Source organism: Acartia tonsa, chromosome 15, assembly GCF_053477335.1.
Source record: "Acartia tonsa isolate MP-2025a chromosome 15, ASM5347733v1, whole genome shotgun sequence".
NCBI classification, from domain to species: Eukaryota; Metazoa; Arthropoda; class Copepoda; order Calanoida; family Acartiidae; genus Acartia; species Acartia tonsa.
In genome coordinates this window covers 3,294,367-3,316,876 of record NC_137274.1, presented here as the reverse complement: position 1 = coordinate 3,316,876, position 22,510 = coordinate 3,294,367, and the positions used below count along the sequence as shown (strand labels likewise).

At 34.9% G+C, this 22,510-nt stretch overlaps 1 protein-coding gene across 1 annotated transcript in view; it reads right to left on the bottom strand.

Annotated features, from left to right (window-relative positions):
• Window positions 1–2,224: 2,224 nt before the first annotated feature.
• LOC145307554 (uncharacterized) overlaps window positions 2,225–22,510 on the bottom strand; it is a 30,323-nt gene continuing 10,037 nt past the window's right edge. Inside the window, exons 5-9 of the mRNA XM_080150010.1 lie at window positions 6,710–6,836; window positions 5,912–5,978; window positions 5,303–5,385; window positions 4,460–4,492; window positions 2,225–2,288 (exon numbers count right to left, since the gene is read on the bottom strand). Coding sequence (XP_080006136.1) covers window positions 4,465–4,492; window positions 5,303–5,385; window positions 5,912–5,978; window positions 6,710–6,836 — 305 coding nt within the window. The 3' untranslated portion in view covers window positions 2,225–2,288; window positions 4,460–4,464. The remainder of the gene's footprint in view (window positions 2,289–4,459; window positions 4,493–5,302; window positions 5,386–5,911; window positions 5,979–6,709; window positions 6,837–22,510) is intronic.

Sequence of the window (22,510 nt, the reverse complement as noted above, 5' to 3'; positions counted from 1 at the left end):
ACTCTGTAAGGCAGTGGTGGTGAACCTGCCTGTGTGAAAGCCATAATGTTGGTCTGCAAGTTTAACAGCATCATTCAGGTAGGGACGAATCATGCAGGCAGGAAAAATAAGCGTGATTGGGCAGTAGCTGAAACCCTGATTGTCTGGTTTCCCTGGTTTCAGTAATGAAATAATTTTACCAGTCCTCCATATGCTTGGTATCTAGAAGTGATTTACTTGTCAATACTACAATGAAAACATTGTACAAAATCATTGCTGATTCTGATTTGTTTAAACTTCTTTGGTGGAACCTCAGAGGAACCTTTTATCACATCCAGGATCTATGTTTTACCTACAAATCTTAGAATAGTCAATTGAGGTTATTGATCTTGTTATAGATGTCATCTATTATACTTTTTTGCATAAATTTAGAATACCTAAGCTGGAAATGTGAGAAAATTGTGATTTTTGGGGGGAAAAACTAGGAAAATTTGGGTAAAAAAGTAATTTTCAAAAAAATCCATAAAAATGATCAGCTGTGATTTAATGAAAGTCATGTGCTGAACTGTCATACACGCCCGGTCATAGAAATATAGGTCTTGTCATACGTAACTCAAAAAAAACCTGTTTCCTATCCAGGACACCGGTGAAATAGTTTAAATTTATTCGGGGGGATGGAGGGGACATTGGACTGGTTTTTACACTAGTCCCCAAAGTTTTAAATTAACGTTTTTTTATTTGATGGCTTAACAACTTTAAGGGGACTTAAGTTCGAGTTATAAAACGTTTCAATCATAAAGTGTAATCTTCAGAAGGAGTACTTTTGTGTAGCATCATTGGGGATATACATCAATTTATCGGACATTGTCTTATCCCTTTAGATCTCTGAAATTTATTAAAGAATTTATGCATTTGAACAAAATTGGTTGATTCTAAATTGTGCATTTAACCTGATATTATCTAATTTTGAAAGATTTTTTAACATAGATTTTTTACATTATTATAATTACATTTAAACTCAGAGATCTAAAGGGATAAGCCAATAAATTGATGTACATCCCCAATGATGATACAACAAATTCCCCCTTCTATCTCCAATTATATAAAAAAAGTAAGCTTTTTTTGTCTGTAGCAAATGATCCCGCTAACCGCTGAACCGATATGGTTCTCCTTTACAGTGAAGCTTCCTATTGGTCTTTAGATAGTTTTAGTCTATTTTTCTACCTTTTCATACCCCTTCGATGGTGCCTCTAGATGCTAGGGGCACAGCCGCTAGTTGATTAAAATAGTGGTTGAAACGTTTGAACACTCAATCTAATAAATTAACTAATCAAAATTAACTAGAGTCCCCGAAGTTGTTAAGTCAACGAATAAGAAAACATTAATATGAAACTTTGGAGACTAGTGAAATAAACAGCCCATTTCCCATCTCTCTCTTTGTTTAGTCTGTCACAGTTAGCAAAGTATCCAATTTGTTGGAAGATTTTTTAATAATTTTTGTAGATTTTTACATAATCAAATATCTCTCAGGGAGAGAGGGAACATTGGATTGTTTTTTTAAACTAGTCCCCAAAGTTTTATGATAACGTTTATAACGTTTTTGGATGAATGTAACCACTACCCTCTAAGGATAAATATACCCTGAACAAAACAAGAAAATAGTTGAAAGTGCCACTAGAGACCACCACTTAAAATTACAATGCTTAATGTTGACTATTAACTAAAAGTGCTCATGACTGAAATGGTATTTTAATAAAATTAAAACTATATAATATTAAATTATCAACTAGTAGCGGCTACGCCCCTAGAGGCCTCTAGGGACTCTTTAGGAGGGGAAGGGGGGGGGGAGAAAGTAAAAAAATGGGGAATAATTTTTTCTAAGGGCGATTTCAAATAGGACCTATGAGAAGCTACACTGTAAAGGAGAACCATATCGGTTCAGCAGTTAGCGAGATCCTTTGATACACACAGACAGACATCCTGTTACTTTTATATAAAGATTAGACTAATGAAAATATTTTTTTCCAGTATGGCTTTGAAACTGATTAATATCCGCTGGATTAGAACCGGTACTGTCGGCCATACTGAAAAAAACATGTATTGCATCGTATTACAGACAATTTTCCACAAACATTAAACTAAATAACATAATATTGAGACTTATTACACAGAGCCTTCGGCACCTGAGGGCTTACAAAACTGGATTTATCAGCTTTTATTATCCGTGAAAAGCTGTCTATAATACGATGTGTTAAATAATTATTCTTTTTTCATTGGTTGATTCGTTTTGACACACAGTAATACCAAATCTGAAAAAAATATAATATAATTTTTATTTATCAAGGATCTAAAGGGATAAGACAATGGCCGATTAAAATGATGTACATCCCCAATGATAAGGCACAAAATTACGTTTATTTTATAATTAGTTGTTGAAACGTTTGGACGTTCGACTTAATGAACAAACTAATCAAAATTCATAAACATTCCCTTTATTGTCCCTAGAGGCCTCTAGGGGCGTAACCACTAGTCCATTACATAAAGTAGTTGATTTTTTTTGTCTAACCTTAAAATCTCAATAACTACAGAACTGATTTATTTCTACTAGGTTAATTTTGAGTTTAATCTTTGAAATGGTTTTAGGCTATTTTCTAACTCATATCTTTGATGCTTTTGGCACAACCGCTAATTTTATTACATATATAAGGTAGTAAGGTTTTTTTGTCTGTCTATCAGAAGGGGGAAGGTGGGTATCAACCCCCCCTCCCTTATTCAAAAGGAGCACATAAAAACCAGGGATCTAAAGGGATAATACAATAGCCGATAAACTTATGTACATCCCCAATGATGATACACAAAATTAGCAGCTGAAACGTTTGAACACTCAACGTAATGAATCAACCAATCAAAATTCACTAAACTCCCCAATGTTGTAAGCCAACGAATAGGAAAACATTATTATAAAACTTTGTGGACATGTGTAGTAAACCGCCCATTGTCTCCTCTCTCTCTCTATGTATAAGAATGAAAATGTACAAAAATTTAATATGATATAATTTTTAATAAAAAATCACGAAACCTTTATCAAACCAAAATGAAACAGTGTACAGTACCTCCAAAAAATGACGTCATACAATTAAATGACCAATGATAGGCCAGTATACATTGTAATTGACCAATGGTACAATTCATACTGGCCTCTCATTGGTCAGTTTATTGAGATTACGCTGTTTTATTTTAGTTTGGTAAAGGTTTCGTGATTTTCTAGCCACACAAAATAACCTTACTACTACATAGGCTTTGCAACTAAAATCTTTATTTGAAATGAAAGTAATAGTCCGTTTGTCTTTCTGTCTGTAACTAAAGATCTTGCTAACCGCTGGACCGATATGGTTCTCATTTGCAGTGAAGCTTTTAATATGTCCAGGAAAGGTTTATAACTATTTTGGGGGAGAAAAAAAACCCTAGAAAAAAAATTATCCCCCCACCCTTCTAGTTTTTTAAAACTTTTTTTTTAAAACTTAAACTTTGAAACATAGGTGGGGTTCTGCTTACCCCCACTTCAAGTGCCCCTAGAGGCCTCTAGGGGGAATAGCCGCTAGAGTAATGTATATTAAACTGTAAAATAAATTGGTACCCAAAGTTTTGCAATTAAAATCTTTAGTGTTTGGCTCAAAACTTTGGGTACTTTTTTGTATTTGTAATGGTTTGTTTCAAAAATCTGTAGTGTATTTTTACAAATAATTATAATCTACATAAGAGGTAATTCAATTTAATTTTAAATGTGGTATATACGCTCCTAGAGGCCTCTAAGGAGGGGGGGGGGGAGTTAAATAATTATTAACCTTCCAAGGACCTATGATAAGATACACTTGTAAAGGGGAATTATATCGGGTCAGAAGTTCCTTTGTAAAACAAACATAAATCCTGTTACTTTTAAAAAGCGAAGCTTTCTATAATTTGGGTCGGTCCGGCTGTCCGTCCGTCCGCTACGGATAGCATTTTACGTTAGTTTAGGCATGTTATAATTATAAAACTTTGTATGGTGATTCCTGTAGTAGTTAGGTACGATTTAGAAAGCGTAGCAACTTTATAATCAGTACCAAAATGTCCGTACGTCCATTTTTAAAAAAGTTTAATTTTTTTATTTTTTTAACAACAAATTTTTATGTGATCTAATAATCCGATTGATCTGATTTTTGGTATACTGATTCCTGGGACAAAAAAGTACAATATTATAAGCAAAGCAACTCTATAATCAAGTCTTAAAAATGTAAGTATGTCCAAAAACATTATCCTGTATCAAGCAGTTTTTCAACAAATTTACTTAAAATTTTGCTTTGATTCCTAAAAATTTATATAATGGTTATTTAGTTCTGACACTATACAAGTGTTAATGTCTGCTTGTCCTACAGTTTCAGAGCTTCGCTTTTATGGATGTTGTCATCCTTGTTTGTTAGTGAATTATAGGGCTTTTTACCTTTATTAATCAGAACAATCTCCGGTTAATACACTGAAAAAAAAAATTATTTTATATCGCATCGTATTATAGACAGTTCTCCCTGTATATTAAAATAAAACTATAATATTAAAACCAATTTTATTAGCCCTGAGGGTCCAAAGTCCCGGGCTAACTAAACTGGTATTAATTCTATGATTTTTAATTTTAATATTCGTGGAAAATTGCCTGTAATACAATACAATATTTTTTAGTATGGCTGAGAACCGGTTCTAATCCTGTGGATATTAATCGGTTTAGAAGCCATACTGGAAATATTATTACACAATTACTACGCAGTTACTCGAATTTCCTCGGCTGCGTGTTGAGATAGATGGTGTATTTTGATTTGGTGTTAATTCCCTGTATCAATTCAGCATTTAATTTATTTTGTTTGTCAGTCTATCAGAAAGGCTCAAATTCATTTTTTCAAATTTGCAATCTATAAACTGATGCCAAAGCCTTCTCAGTATATCCTATTTCAGGACAAATGCAGGAGTGACTAAAATATCAAGCATGGGCCGTTGGCCAAGAAAGGTAGTATTTTTTTTTAATATCCGTGGAAAGCTGTCAATAATACTTTTGTATGTCTGTACCAAAGGATCTCGCTAACCACTGAACCGAATGGGTAGCTTCTCACAGGTCCCTGAAGGTTTATAACTATTTTCGGGGAGGGTACCACCACCTTCACAAGAAAAATAAAAAAAAATAAACTTAAATGCAAATAGACATGAAATAAAAAAAACATTTAAAGTGCCACTAGAGGCCTCTAGAGGTTTATTAATGCATGGGAAATTATTTGAAAGCGTGGGAAAATTGACTAACCTAAACTGTTCTAGTTGGTATTTCTGTATCTGCATGTTCTGTTTGCGCCACTTTATTCTGCGGTTCTGGAACCAAACTTTCACCTAGAATCATTAGTTTTACTTAGGTAGGTATCTATAATACAAAGTAGAACAATGTCTGTCAATGTGTCTGTCTGTATGTCTGTTTGTCTGTATATCTGTCTATCCATGTGTCTATCTATCTATGTATCTATCTATCTATCTATCAATCAATCTTTTAATCAATCAATCTTTTAATCAATCAATCAATATAATACAAAGTAGAATGATGTCTGTCTGTCTGTCTATTGCGCCACTTTGTTCTGCGGTTTTGGAACAACACTTTTACCTTAAAAGAGATCATAAAGCAAAATTATTTTTTTCTTCATTTTCAATAGTTTACACTAGTGAGGAACAACAATAAAAAAAATAGAACAATGTATATTTGTTACTCTGGCCATGTGTCTGTCTCTTGCCCCAATCAATCTATTTATTTGTGTACTTGTGCTTCAGAAAGGTTGAGCCTGGATGCTAGGCATAATCTCTGTATCAAATCATTTATTGATCTATCTATCTATTATTCTATAGATGTATATATTTACTTGTTTACCTGTGCTTCAGAAAGGTTGAGCCTGGATGCCAGGTATAGTCTCTCTGGTCCCACCATGTACTGCTGCCTACAACAGAAAATATTTTAATCCGTTGGAAAATATTTGAAAGCGTGGGAAAATGTAGAAAGCAAGGGATGATTATGCCTAGAAGCCAGGTATAATCTATAATCAGAAAATATTTTAATACGTGGAAAAATATTTGTACATGTGGGAAAATATTTGAAAGTGTGGGAAAATATTTGAAAGTGTGGGAAAATATTTGCATGGGAAAATATTTGAAAGTGTGGGAAAATATTTGAGAGCATGGGAAAATGTAGAAAGCATGTGATGGTCAAGCCTGGAAGACAGGTATAATCTCTCTGGCCCAACCATGTACTGCTGACTGCATAGATAGATGATGGATGGATGGATGGATAGATAGATAGATTAGATAGATAGATAGATAAATGGATAGATAGATAGATAGATATATAGACAGATAGATAGATAGATAGATATATAGACAGATGGATATATAGATAGATTGCATTCATACCTATGAAATTCCTCCTCCATGAGTTCTAACTGTTCTGGCGTGAAAATTAAAACTCTGTGAAAATATTTAAAACCTTGGGTAAATATTTGAAATCGTGGGAACATGTAGATAGAAAGATAAATAGCATACCTATGAAATTCCTCCTCCATGAGTTCTAACTGTTCTGGCGTGAAAATTGAAATTCTGGGAAAATATTTGAAACCTTGGGAAAATATTTGAAATGGTGGGAAAATGTAGATAGATAGATAGATAAATAGCATACCTATGAAACTCTTCCTCCATGAGTTCTAATTGTTCTGGCGTGAAAATTGTCCGAATTCTTTTATTTTTCATCCCCCGACTTGAGCAGGACAGGTTTTCTAATCCATTTGTACTGTAGATGTTACTTTCTAAAATAAAATACAATTTTAGATCTATCTATCTAACAATCTATCTATCTATCTATCTATATTTCTATCTATCTAACAATCTATCTATCTATCTATCTATATTTCTATCTATCTATCTATCTAACTAACTATCTATCTATCTATCTATCTATCTATCTTTCTATCTATCTATCTATCTATCTATCTATCTATCTATCTATCTATCTATCTATCTATCTATCTATCTATCTATCTATCTATCTATCTATCTATCTATCTATCTATCTATCTATCTATCTATCTATCTATCTATCTATCTATCTATCTATCTATCTATCTATCTATCTATCTATCTATCTATCTATCTATCTATCTATCTATCTATCTATCTATCTATCTATCTATCTATCTATCTATCTATCTATCTATCTATCTATCTATCTATCTATCTATCTATCTATCTATCTATCTATCTATCTATCTATCTATCTATCTATCTATCTATCTATCTATCTATCTATCTATCTATCTATCTATCTATCTATCTATCTATCTATCTATCTATCTATCTATCTATCTATCTATCTATCTATCTATCTATCTATCTATCTATCTATCTATCTATCTATCTATCTATCTATCTATCTATCTATCTATCTATCTATCTATCTATCTATCTATCTATCTATCTATCTATCTATCTATCTATCTATCTATCTATCTATCTATCTATCTATCTATCTATCTATCTATCTATCTATCTATCTATCTATCTATCTATCTATCTATCTATCTATCTATCTATCTATCTATCTATCTATCTATCTATCTATCTATCTATCTATCTATCTATCTATCTATCTATCTATCTATCTATCTATCTATCTATCTATCTATCTATCTATCTATCTATCTATCTATCTATCTATCTATCTATCTATCTATCTATCTATCTATCTATCTATCTATCTATCTATCTATCTATCTATCTATCTATCTATCTATCTATCTATCTATCTATCTATCTATCTATCTATCTATCTATCTATCTATCTATCTATCTATCTATCAATCTATCAATCTATCAATCTATCAATCTATCAATCTATCAATCTATCTATCTATCTATCTATCTATCCAACTATCTATCATTCTATCATTCTATCATTTTATCAATCTATCTATCAATCTATCTAATAAATACAATTTTTAGTCCCCAAAGTTTTGTAACAAAGTTTTCTTATTCGCTGGCTTAAAAACTTTGGGGACTGTAATAAATTTTAATTGGTACCTTTCTAAAATAAAATACAATTTTTTATATCTATTTATCTATCTATAAAAGTCTCCAAAGTTCTTCAGTCAACAAATAAGAAAACGATTTCATAAAACTTTGGGTACTAGTGTAATAAACAGCCCTTTGTCCCCTTCCTTAACCAGCTGGTTAACCCTGATTTATTTTCGCCAGGGAGGGAGGGGACATTAGATTGTAAATTATACTGGTACCCAAAGTTTTATAACAATTTCATCTCATTCGTTGATTCGAAATCTTTGGGTACTTTTGTGAATTTTGATTGGTAGGGGACATTGGACTGTAAATTATTCTGGTACCCAAGGTTTTATATCTCATTAGATTGGCTCTAAATCTTTGGGTACTTTCTTTGATTTTTTAATCAAAAGTGTCAAAACTTTTCAACCAATAATCTTAATCTGCAGAAGTTGTGTATCAATTTATCGTCCATTGTCTTATCCCTTTAGATCCCTTGCAAAAAATATACTATTTTTTCAGTAGGGCTTCGCAATCCGATTAATATACGCTGGATTAGAACCGGATTCCCCTTGTACTATCCGCGGAAAGCTGTCTATAATACGATGCGATCTCCATGATCTTATCTTTGCCAGATTATTTGGGGAGTAAAAGGAATGGTAAATTCATAATAGTTATTTATTGCATCGTATTATAAAAAGCTTCCCGCGGGTATAAAAATGTGCAATTTTAAGATTAAACCCGGTTTTGTTATGCCCAAGATGCCGAAGGCACGGGCTCTGAAAACTGGTTTCTATAATTTTTGTGGAAAATTGTCTGTAATACAATGCTATAAATTTTTTTTACAGTATGGCTGAGAACCATTTCTAATCCATTGGATATTAATCGGTTTCGAAGCCATACTGGAAAAAAAAATTTCTTTATTTTTTTACATCTTATACTTACCAGGGTTCTAAAGGGATAAGACAATGGCCAATAAATAAATTTACATCCCAAATTTTAAAACTCAAATTTACCATTTCTACAGATTACAATAGTGGTTGAAATGTTTGGACACTCAATTTAATAAACCTTCTAATAAAAGTTCAATAAAAGTCCCTAAAGTTGTTAACAAATAAGAAAATGCTATTGCAAAACTGGTAGTAAACAGCCTTCCTGGCTACTTATACTAAAGCGGCGTAAAAAATACGGAATGCCTTGGCCAATAAACAGGCGCAACTAATTACCATGCACAGTTAGGTCTTCTCAGACAAAGGTTTTGCAATCAAAAAGCGAATAGACACTTTACACAGCAATTAGTAGTCCTTAGTCCTTGGTTTGTAGCAAAGGATCTTGCTAACTGCTGAACCAATATGGTTCTCCTTTACAGTGAGGCTTCTTATAGGTCCTGAGATGGTTTTAGGCTATTTTATTATTATAAATTAATGTAATGCTGGGGGCTGAAGTTTTATGATGATTCTAGGAATTCTAGGTTTTAAGACCCAATATGATTGTTTTCAAGTATGGATATGAAATTTCTGCTGAATAAGAACCAGTTCTCAGCCATACTGAAAAATCATGTATAGCGTATTGAAGACAATTAAAAAAATAAACATAATTCCAGTTTAGGATTCTTGGGGGATAGCAAAACTGATTTTCATTTTAACATCCGTGGAAAGATGTTTATTTTACGATGCGATAAATATAACTATTCCTTTTCTCCCTGTCCTATCAACCACTAATCTACAGAAAGGATAATATTGTGTATCACCATTGGGGATGTACATCAATTTATCCACCTTTGTCTTATCTCTTTAGATCCACCACTAATCTACAGAAAGGATAATATTGTGTATCACCATTGGGGATGTACATCAATTTATCGGCCATTGTCTTATCCTTTTATATCAACCACTAATCTACAAAAATGATAATATTGTGAATCATTATTGTGGATGTACATCAATTTATCTGCCATTGTCTTAACCCTTTAGATTAACCACTAATCTACAGAAAGGATAATATTGTGTATCATCATTGGGGATGTACAGAAATTTATCCGCCTTTGTCTTATCCCTTTAGATTCCTTTTGGGATTCCGCCTTTTTAAGAATAATTTTACAATAAAGTTTTATTTTAATAATTTCTTACTGGCCTTGGGGGCTTTAGTGATTTTAATTGGTCGGTCCATTAAGCCGGCCAAGTATTCAAACGTTTCAACCACTAAATTTAATCTACAGAAAGGATAATATTTTAAATCAACATTGGGGATGTACATCAATTTATCGGCCATTGTCTTATCCCTTTAGATCAACCAGTAATCTACAGAAGAGATAATTTTGTGAATCATCATTGGGGATGTACATCAATTTATCCGCAATTGTCTTATCCCTTTGGATCAACCACTAATCTACAGAAAGGATAATATTGTGTATCACCATTGGGGATGTACATCAAATCAGCTATTGTCTCATCCCTTTAGATCCACCACTAATCTACAGAAAGGATAATATTGTGTATCATCATTGGGGATGTACATTAAATTATCAGCCATTGTCTTATCCCTTTGGATCTACCACTAATATAAAGAAATGTTAAAATTGTGTATCTTCATTGGGGATGTACATCAATTTTTCGGCCATTGTCTTATCCCTTTAGATCCATGCGGGATTCCGCCAATTATAATTTTTCATTTCTCCATGAAAAATAACATTATCAAATAAATGTTAAAAATAGATATATTATTACTTGGATATTGCTCCAGATTTTCATGTATTCTAATGAAGTAATGCTTGCAGCTGGCTAAAATAAAGATACCCCTCTCCTACTCTTTACAACATCGCCTCCCCTCCTCAAACTGGCCAATAAATAAGGTCATGTGTTAGCAACCTTAATTGACGACTAATATTCCCCTGTCAATATATCCATGTATATTATATATCCTTTATATGTTAAATCAAATTAAATTAAATTAACCCTCTAAGGAAGAATCTAATTCATATATTTTTATTATTTTATTTATCACATCGTATTATAGACAGCTTTCCGCTGTTATATAATTATCAGCTATGCCCCTAGAGGCATCTTCGGGTACTTGAGGAGGGGGAAGTTAAATTTAATAACTATTCTTTTAAATTTAGGAAAAAAATTTTTTTGGAGGGGATTTATTGGAGGGGGTGCTACTCCCCATTTTTATATTTTTAATTATTTTATATTTATACTAGTGGCTTCGCCCCTAGTCTCTAGGGGCTTTGCCCCAAGAGGTATAATTACATCTTCTATTACTTACCCAGCAGAATGGATCACAAATTTTCGCACCTACCCAGTAGGAAAACATTTTGCGATTAAATTCGCAAAATTCGTTAACTTCGTAAATTTTGTAAAATTCGTAAATTTCGTAAAATTCGTAAAATTTATAAAATTCGTAAAATTTGTAAAAAAAAAAAAAAAAAAAAAAAAAAATGGGGGGGGGGGATTTTTTTGTTTTTGGGGGGGTTGGGGGTGTCCCACCCCCCAAGAAAATATCTTAAAACCACCGCAGGACCAATAGATATATACCCTGAAGAGTAGAATCCAATCGGTTCAGTGGTTATCAAGATCTTAAGCTTCAGACGGACAGACGGACAGACAGACAGAGGGACGGACAGACATCAAGCTACTTTGTATTATAGATTTAATTAAAATTTTTTTTCAGGGGAGTATTTTTTTCTAGTAACGATTTATCTTGTTATGGTGGTGGTATCCACCCCAAAAATAGTTATTAACCTTCTTTGGACCTATGAGAAGCTACCCTGTAAAGGAGAACCCGATCGGTTCAGCGGTTAGCGAGATCCTTCGGTACAGACAAACAGACAGACAGACAGACAGACATCCTGTTACTTTATTAAAAGGACTAGCGGCTACGCCCCTACAGGCCTCTAGTGGCACTTTAAATGTTGTTGTTTGTTAAAGTTAATTTTTTATGTACGATACCACCTTATTTGACGTTGAAGTCTCCTCTAAATTTGAAATTTTTTTGATTTTTTAGTCATTTCTCTTGGGAGGGTGGTGGTACCCTCCCCCAAAATAGTTATAAACCTTCCCGGGACTTATGAGAAGCTACCCTGTTAAGGAGAACCCGATCGGTTCAGCGGTTAGCGAGATCCTTCGGTACAGACACACAGACAGACACACAGACATCCTGTTACTTTAGTATAAGGATTTATATTTTCTTTTTTTAAATTTTAGGCTGTAATGGGTTAATTTAGCAAATTTGATTATTGTCGAGATATGTTTTTTTCTTCTCTCTCTCTCTCTTTCTCTCTCTCTCTTTCTCTCTCTCTCACACACTCTCTCTCTCTCTCTCTCATTTCATCTCTCTCTTTCTGTTTCTCTCTCTTTATCTCTCTCCCTTTGTCTGTTTTCTCTTCCACTCTCAATTTTTCTCTCTCTCTCTCTCTCTATCTATCTATCTTTTCTTCTATCTCTATCTCCCTTTGTCAGCAGTTTTTTGAAATCAATCTTAAATCACATTTCTCCTATAGCTGTATGTACTAACGTTATGAGAAGGTGAATTATACAGAACACACCTTCTTTTTTTTCTATTTCTCTCTCTTTTTCTAATACATAACTCCCTCTCTTTCTCTCTCTCTCTCTCTCTCTCTCTGTGTGTCTCCCTTTTACTTTCAATTTCTTTTTTGTTCTATTCTTTTTGTATTTCTCTTTTCTCCTTTTCTTTATTTCTTTCTATCTCTCTCTTGCTCTTTCTGTCCCTCTCTCAGTTTTCGAGATATTTTAATACATACTCTCTCTGTCTCTCTCTATCTCTCTCTGTCTCTCTCTATCTCTCTCTCTCTATCTCTCTCTGTCTCTCTCTGCCTGTCTCTCTCTGTCTGTCTGTCTGTCTGTCTGTCTGTCTCTCTCTATCTCTCTCTGTCTCTCTCTCTATCTCTCTCTATCTCTCTCTGTCTCTCTCTCTGTCTCTCTCTGCCTGTCTCTCTCTGTCTGTCTGTCTGTCTGTCTGTCTGTCTCTCTCTATCTCTCTCTGTCTCTCTCTCTGTCTCTCTCTCTATCTCTCTCTCTATCTCTCTCTGTCTCTCTCTGCCTGTCTCTCTCTGTCTGTCTGTCTGTCTGTCTGTCTGTCTCTCTCTATCTCTCTCTGTCTCTCTCTCTGTCTCTCTCTCTATCTCTCTCTGTCTCTCTCTCTGTCTCTCTCTGTCTCTCTCTGTCTCTCTCTGTCTGTCTGTCTGTCTGTCTGTCTCTCTCTGTCTCTCTCTGTCTCTCTCTCTGTCTCTCTCTGTCTCTCTCTGTCTCTCTCTGTCTGTCTGTCTGTCTGTCTGTCTCTCTCTCTGTCTCTCTCTGTCTCTCTCTGTCTCTCTCTGTCTGTCTGTCTGTCTGTCTGTCTCTCTCTCTCTATCTCTCTCTGTCTCTCTCTGTCTCTCTCTGTCTCTCTCTGTCTGTCTGTCCGTCTCTCTGTCTCTCTCTGTCTCTCTCTGTCTCTCTCTGTCTGTCTGTCTGTCTGTCTGTCTCTCTCTGTCTCTCTCTCTGTCTCTCTCTGTCTCTCTCTGTCTCTCTCTGTCTGTCTGTCTCTCTCTGTCTCTCTGTCTGTCTCTCTCTCTCTCAGTTTTTGAGATCTTTCGGTACACACATCAATATAAAATAACATTTATCCTAAAGCTGTATGTACTAACGTTCTGACAAGGTGAATTATACAGAACACACCTCCTCTCTATTTATTTTTTTTCTATTTCTCTCTCTTTCTCTAATACATAACTCCCTCTCTCTCTCTCTCTCTCTCTCTCTCTCTGTGTGTCTCCCTTTTAATTTCAATTCCTTTTTTGTTCTATTCTTTTTGTATTTCTCTTTTCTCCTTTTCTTTATTTCTTTCTATCTCTCTCTTGCTCTTTCTGTCCCTCTCTCTTTTTCTCTCTTTATTTCTTTCTTTCTTTCTCTCTGTATCTCACTCTCTCTCTCTCTCTCTCAGTTTATTAAATCTTTTAGTACATACTATCTCTCTCTCTCTGTCTCTCTCTCTGTCTCTCTCTCTGTCTCTCTCTCTGTCTCTCTCTCTCTCTCTCTCTCTTCCAGTTATTGAGATCTTTCGGTACACACACACACATACATTTTTAAAATCAATATAAAATAACATTTATCCTATTGCTTTATGGACTGACGTTATGACAAGGTGAATAATACAGAAGCTTCGCTACTGAACATAATTGGTTGATCTATGTGTGAGGGGGTTTTTTATATTTAGGGAGGGAGGGGACATTGGACTGTATTATTACACTAGTCCCCAAAGTTTCATAATAATGTTTTCTTATTTGTTGGCTTTTAAAACGTTTAGTTGATTCGTTTGTGCATTAAGTTGAGTGTCTTATCGTTTCAACCACTAACTATAATCTACATTAGAGATAATTTTATGTATCATCATTAGGGATGTACATAAATTTTGCGGCCATTGTCTTATCCCTTTAGATCCCTGAATTTGGTTGATCTCTATGTGGGGGATTTTAATAACCAATTCAAGATAACAATCACAAACAAGACTATTCTAAAAACATCTTTACGTTCAACTTTATAAGTATGATAAAAAGTAGAACAATGTTTGTTTGTCTGTTTGTAGCTCTTTTTGTCTGTCTGTCATTATTTATGTTTGTCTTTATGTCTGTCTGTCCATTTGTTTGTCCATCTGTCTGTCCATCTGTCTGTCCATCTATCTGTCTGTCTGTCAGTCTGTTTATCTATCTTTGTGTCTGTCCGTCTGTATGTCTATTTGTATGTGTGTCTGTGTGTCTGTCTATCAGTCTCTCTGTCTGTCAATTTTAATAACCAATGTAAGATAACAAATACAAACATATTCTAGAAACATCTTTATGTTCAAATTTATCAGTATAATAAAAAGTAGAACGATGTTTGTTCATCTATTTGTCACTCTGTCCATCTGTCTGTCCATATGTATGTTTGTCCCTCTGCCTGTCCATTTTTCTGTCTGTCCATATGTATGTTTGTCTTTCTGTCTGTCTGTCTGTATGTCTCTCCATCTAATCTATCTGTCTGTGTTTCTATCCTTCTATCTGTCTGTCTGTCCATTTGACTGTCCGTCTGACTGCATGTACATTTGTCTGTCTGTCCATATGTATGTTTGTCTTTCTGTCTGTGTGTCTGTCTGTCTGTCTGTCTGTCCGGTAACAATAACAATCACAAACAAGACGGGACATATTCTAAAACATCTTTACCTATTTACAGGGATCTAAAGGGATAAGACAATGGCCAATAAATTGAGGTACATCCCCATTGATGATACATAAAATTAACACCCTTTTTAAGATTACTATTAGTTGTTGCAGTGTTTGAACCAACTAATAAAAATTCATCAAAAGTCCCAAAGTTTTTGGAACAAAAAAAAGAATTTGTGATTATAAAACTTTGAGGACCAGTGTAATAAAGAGTGGGGGATTTTAATAACCAATGTAAGATAACAATCACAAACAATGGGACATATTCTAGAAACATCTATACAAAGTAAAACAATGTTTGTTCATCTGTTTGTTGCTCTGTCTGTCTGTTTGTCTGTTCATCTGACTGCCTGTCCGTTTATCTGTCTGTCTGTCCATCTGACTGCCTGTCTATTTGTCTGTCTGTCTGTTTTTATGTTTGTCTGTCCATCTGTCTGTCCGTTTGAATGCATGCACATTTGTCTGTCTGTCCATAAGTATGTTTGTCTCTCTGTCTGTCTGTCTGTATGTATGTATCTGTCTGTGTCTATCTGTCTGTGTCTGTCTGTCCATATATCTGTCCATCTGTCTGTCTGTCCGTCCGTCTGTCTGTCTGTCTGTCTGACTGCCTTTCTGTCCGTCTGTCTGTCCTTCTGTATGTCCGTCTGTCTGTCCTTCTGTATGTCCTTCTGTCTGTCCATCTGTCTCTCTGTATGTCTGTCTGTCTGATTGTCACAAACAATGGGACATATTCTCAATACATTTTACCTATTTACAGGGACCTAAAGGGATAAGATAATGGCCAGTAAATTGATGTACATCCCAATTGATGATGCACAAAATTACACCTTGTGCATATTAAATTATTGGATGAATCATTTGAATGCTCAACATGATCCAACCCTGAAGATGTTAAGCCAAGAAATAAGAGAATGTAGTTATAAAACTTTGGGGACTAGTGTGATGAAGAGCCCAATGTCCCCTCTCTCCCTGAATATATTCAACAACAATTTTCTAATTTTACAATCAATGGACATATTCTAAAAAAATCTGTATTTTCAATACAGGAAAATTCATCAATCTATAATATAAAGTACAATAATGTCTGTTCATTTTTATGCCTGTCTGTCTGTCTGTCCGTCCATCTGTCTGACAGTATGTCTACAATCAAGCTGCAACCAAAAAAAAACAAAGATAGATATTTTGTAATTGGTCATCTTAACATCCCCCCATTCTGCAATGTTTATGAATCTGGTGTCAATGCGCTTTTTAAGTCTAACTGTTGAAATGTTGACCAAACACATAGTATAATTAAACACATATTTAAAAACAGTTTGACCTAATAAATGCATTTGATTGGAATCTTACTCACAACTTTATGGAATTTTGCAAAAGCTACTATTCCCTTTTTAGACTCTGGCATCAACAAGTCTGTCTTAAGACGTAGCACATCTTTACCAAGAAAGGTGATGCTTTTGAATCATTGCTAAACTTGGGATCATAACAAAAGACCTTAAAAATGTTACGTCCAGTGTGTGAAATTAATACACAGAGTAGGGAGAAAGCTTAACACGGTGTCATATCTAAAGACGTTAATAATGGTTCCTACTGCTACTATGTCAGGTGCATGACAATAATAGTTAGGGTAGGGGGAATGCCTTGGACCAAAACAGGCGCAACTCATTCCATACCATGCACAGTTAGGATATCAACACAAAGGTCCCTAATCAAAGAGTTGGTTGTCTGTTAGGTATTACTTGCTATGTTAGGCGTGCATCATAAATAGTTAGAGTAGGGGGGATGCCATGGCCCATAAATCAATTTATAAGGGGCACAGTTAGGATATCCACACATATGTCCCTAATCAAAGAGTTAATTGTCTGTTAGGTGTTACTTAAAGGAAGCCTGCAAGAAATACACCCTGCTTACTGCTGAAAGACTGCCACAAATTCAGACTTCAGCCTCATAACCAAACGGTTGTAGTATTTTTACAAGGAAATTTTAGGTACATGAAAAAGTTTTTATCAAAATAAAAATGTCATTCTAAAATTGTTTATTGTTATGTTATTGAATTTGAAGGCATTGAAACTTGTGGCATTCTTTCAGCAATTGTATTTCTTGCAGGCTTCCTTTAACCTAATTAGATGTTTGGGCAGAAAATGAGAGTTTAGATATCTTAGGTTGTTTGAAAGTGTCATGAACAGCAGCCTCCAATATGAGGTAATTGATAATTTAATAAGGATGTTTAAAGAATCTGTCCGGATTATAAACAGCTTTTCGCGGATATTATGCAGATAGTATGGCTGAGAACCGGTTCTAATCCAGCGGATAATAATCGGTTTCGGGATGTTTAGAGAATCTGTCCGGATAAAATTCCGCACATTCCATATTCGCTCATCAAAGACAACATTGAAATTCCCCCAAAAGATATTTCTTTAAACCCCAATCTTTTTCTATGATTAGGGTCTGTCTGTCTGTCCGTTCGTCTGTCTATCCCATAACTCAGGAAGTTTATTACACTAGTCCCCAAAGTTTTGAAATGACGTTTTTGTTTGGTTCATTAGCTCAAAAATCCATGGATTCTTCTTTATTTCATTTTAATTGTTTGTTTTGAAACTAGTAGTGTTTAAACTTTTCAACCAAACATTTTAGTCTACAGATAAGAGTATTTTTGTTTATCACCAATGGGAACATATATCAAATTTAACTCCATTGTCTTATCCCTTAAGATCCCTGTAAATACTCAAAAATTTTCTAATAACCAAAGATTTTCTATATTTAGGGCCTCTCTGTCCGACCGTCCGTAAAAGATACCTCTTATCTTAAATTTAGGCATTTTTGAATTTTCCTCTCAATTCTAAACTTTGCATGGTGATTCCTGTAGCGTTTAGGTAACATTTAAAAAGCGTAGCAACTTCATAATCGTTATAAAGTCAAACTTTTTTTTTTTGAAAACAATTATCCTATTCATCTGATTTTTGAAATAATGATTCCTAGGAGAAAACAGTATAATATTACAAGCGAAGCATTTCTATAATATTAATCAAGATTTAAACGTGTAAGTATGTCCTTTGTAATATAGCGTAGCAACTCTATAATCTTCAGAAAGTCCGTATGTCCATTAAAAAATAGGGTCGCTAAACCCCCTATTGTAGCCAGATCACTAAAATTAAAAAAAAATTCTCCAAAATAATATAAAAAATCTACAAAAATTAAATAAAATCTTATATTAATAACAAATAATTAATTTTAGAACACTTTTCTATGTAGGTGAATTTGTACAAAACCAAGGATGAGAAGCGAAGCTCTGAAACGGTATCCAAAGTTTTTAAAAAGTACCCAAAGTTTTAGAGCCAACGAATGAGTGGAGTTTAATTAACAACTCCATGTGCTCTCCCTCTCATGATCACAAACCTCCAGCACATTAATTCCCCCCCCCCCTGAGAAACGAAACTTTTCTATAATAAGGGTTGGTCGGTCCGTCCGTCCGTGATGGATAGCTTTTCTCATTAATTTAGGCATGTTAGAATTGCCCTATTGATTTCAAACTTTGCTTTGTGATTCATGTAGTAGTTCGGTATTATTTATGTCCGTACGTCCTTTTTGAAACATGTTGATTTTTCTAACTATCTGATTCATCTGATTTTTGGTATATTGATTCATGAGACAACAAAGTACAATATTAAAAGCAAAGCAACTATATAGTCAAGACCTAAAAAGGTAAGTATGTCCATAAACTTTATCCTGTATTTAAGCTGTTTTTCAACACATTTTTTTAACAATTTTGTTTCGACTCTTATACAATTATATTCTGACACCATACAAGAGTTAATGTCCTACCGTTTTATCGCTTCGCTTTTATGGATGTTGTCATACTTGTTTTTTGTAAAAGGGAGGGGACATTAGGGCTGTTTATTAAACAAGTCCCCAAAGTTTAATGATAACACGTTTCTTATTTGTTAGTTTCGGGGAATTTTTTTCTAGGTTCATTGAGTTGAGTGTTCGAACATGTTCGTTTTGTAATATACATAAGGGGTGATTTTGTGTATCATCATTGGGGATGTACATTAATTTATCGGCCATTGTCTTATCCCTTTAGATCCCTGAAAATCCATGATTTAATTAAAGCAATGGATATATAATATACGTGGATATATTAACAGGGGAAAATTTGGGAATAGTCCCTTTCGTAACAACGCCCCTTAAGGGGCGATTCGTCGTATTTTTAAAAAAGCTTTTTATACGGTATTTTAGGTTATATTGGGTTAGGTGATTGCCCCACAGGGTTAGGCAATTGGCCCCGCAGGGTTAGAGCCCCCCGCAGGGGCTAGAAATAGAAGGAAAGTTATTGTGAAAAATGCGAAGAATCGCCCCTTAAGGTGCGTTACCACGAAAGGGACTATACCCGAAAATTTGTAATTTAAGTTGCTAATATAGACCTAATTATTTGTCAGTTGGTTCATCCAGATTAAAGGGGGGATATTGTAATTTTAGCCAGCTGCATTGCTTTGTTAAAATACACTAGCAGCTTTGCCCCTAGCCTCTAGGGGCTTTGCCCCAAGAGGTAATTTTAAAAAAATTAAAAATTGGTCCCGCTTCCATTTCGAATAAAAAAATGAGGGGGATTTTTTTGGGGTGGGGTGTCCCACGGACCCACCTCCCAAGAAAATAGCTTAAAACCACCACAGGACCAGTAGGTATATTCCCTGAAGAGTAGAATCCAATCAGTTCACTGGTTACCGAGATCTTAAGGGACAGACAGACGGACGGACAGACAGACATCGTTCTACTTTGTATTATACATAAAAATCTTGTGCAACATCTAAGTAATAATATATCGATTATTTCATCGCTTCTTTCAAAATTCAGCACAATCAAATAGGAATCTAAAGGGATAAGACAATGGCCAATAAATTTATGTAGATCCCCAATGACAATTCACAAAATTACCCCTTTTCTGTAGATAACAATTATAGCAGTTGAAACGTTTAGACACTTAACTTCATGAACCAACCAATCAAAATTTGATAAAAGTTCCAAAGTTGTTAAGCCACCAAATAAGAAAATGTTATTATAAAACTTTGGGTACTAGTGTAATAAACAGCCCAATGTTCCCTCTTTGTTAATTAGTATCTCAAAAACAGCCCAAAGAATTGTTTGGCTTTTTAAATTTAAAACCTTTTAAATCTTGGCTTAAAAATTAGGGTCCAAACGTTTTAAATACTAATTTTAATCTAGAAAAGGGGTAATTTTGTTTATCTTTAAATTTTAAATGTAGATCATTGGGCTGTTTATTACACTAGTCCCCAAAGTTTTATGATAATGTTTCTGATTCCTTGGTTTTGGGAAATTTGCTTGAAATTTGATTAGTTGGTCTATTAAGGTGAGTGTCCAAACGTTAGGGCTTAATTTTGTGTATCATCATTGGGGATGTACATCAATTTGTCGTCCATTGTCTTATCCCTTTAGATACCTGTTTTTTTAATCATATCGTATTATAGACAACTTACCGCGTATATTATGCGGATAGTATGTAGTTGAGAACCGGTTCTAATCCAGCGGATATTAATCGGTTTCACATAAAATTCCTGATATTTTAATTTAATTTATAATAATGGATATATAATTACTTGGATGTTGCACCACATTTTCTTGTACTCTTATAAAGTAATAACCACAGCTGGCTAAAATAATGATACCCCCCATCCACCTCACCTTTATTCCGTCCCCTCCGCTCCTACTGGATGAAGGTATTGACCAATAAATGATGTCCATATTAGCAATCTAAATTTGTTTGTTTATCTGTTTGTCGCTCTGTCTGTCTGTCTGTCCATCTGACTGCCTGTTCGTTTGTCTATCTGTCCATAGGTATGTTTGTCTTTCTGTCTGTCTGTGTGTCTCTCAGTCTGCCCGTCTGTCTTTCCATCTGTCTGTCTATCTGTCCGTCTTTCTGTCTGTGTGTCTGTCTGTGTGTCTGTCTGTTTGTATGTCTGTCTGTCCATCTGTCTGTCTTTCTGCCTGTCTTTCTGTCTGTTTATCTGTTTGTTTGTCTGTCTGTCTGTCTGTCTGTCCATCTGTCTGTGTGTCTGTTAGTTTGTCTGTCTATCTGTTTATCTGTCTGTCTTTCTGTCTGTATCTGTGTCTGTCTGTCAGTCCATCTGTATCTGTGTCTGTATGTCCATCTTTCTGTCTGTGTGTCTGTCTCTCTATCTGTCCGTCTGTCTGTCTGTAAATCTGTTTATCTGTCTATCTGTCTGTCCATCTGTCTGTGTGTCTTTCTGTTTGTCCATCTGTCTGTCTTTCTGCCTGTCTTTCTGTCTGTTTATCTGTTTGTTTGTCTGTCTGTCTGTCTGTCTGTCCATCTGTCTGTGTGTCTGTTAGTTTGTCTGTCTGTCTTTCCATCTGTCTGTCTATCTGTCCGTCTTTCTGTCTGTGTGTCTGTCTGTGTGTCTGTCTGTTTGTATGTCTGTCTGTCCATCTGTCTGTCTTTCTGCCTGTCTTTCTGTCTGTTTATCTGTTTGTTTGTCTGTCTGTCTGTCTGTCTGTCCATCTGTCTGTGTGTCTGTTAGTTTGTCTGTCTATCTGTTTATCTGTCTGTCTTTCTGTCTGTATCTGTGTCTGTCTGTCAGTCCATCTGTATCTGTGTCTGTATGTCCATCTGCCCCAAAAAAAAATTTTCAGTAAAATTTTTTTTTAAGAACATTCAATTTGGGGGGGGGGGGAAATACCCCCCCAAAAAAATTTTTTTTAAAGAACATTTATTTTGGGGGGGGTATGGTTTGGGGGGGGGGTAAATACCCCCCCCAAAATCGTTGGGGGTGCCTACGGCACCCCCAAGGTAGGGGTAATTTTTTTTTGGGGGGGGTATTGTTCAAAAAATTTTGGGGGTGCCAAAATGGTTTGGGGGGGGTAAATACTAACTTTAAATTTTTTGGGGGTGCCAAAATGGTTTGGGGGGGTAAATACCCCCCCCAAAATCGTTGGGGGTGCCTATGGCACCCCCAAGGTAGGGGTAATTTTTTTGGGGGGGGGTATTGTTCAAAAAATTTTGGGGGTGCCAAATGGCCCATTACCCCCCCCTTGGACGCCTATGGGTTAGCGGCGCTAAATAATATTTTTATCTGTTTATAGTTACAACTTATTAAGATATTATTCTCAGTTAAAAAAAAAATTGGCGCTTCCAGCACCAAAACCGGCAAAAACAGGCAGTTAAACTTCTGTACCCCTACTTAACCACTTAACATACCCCCCCCCCCC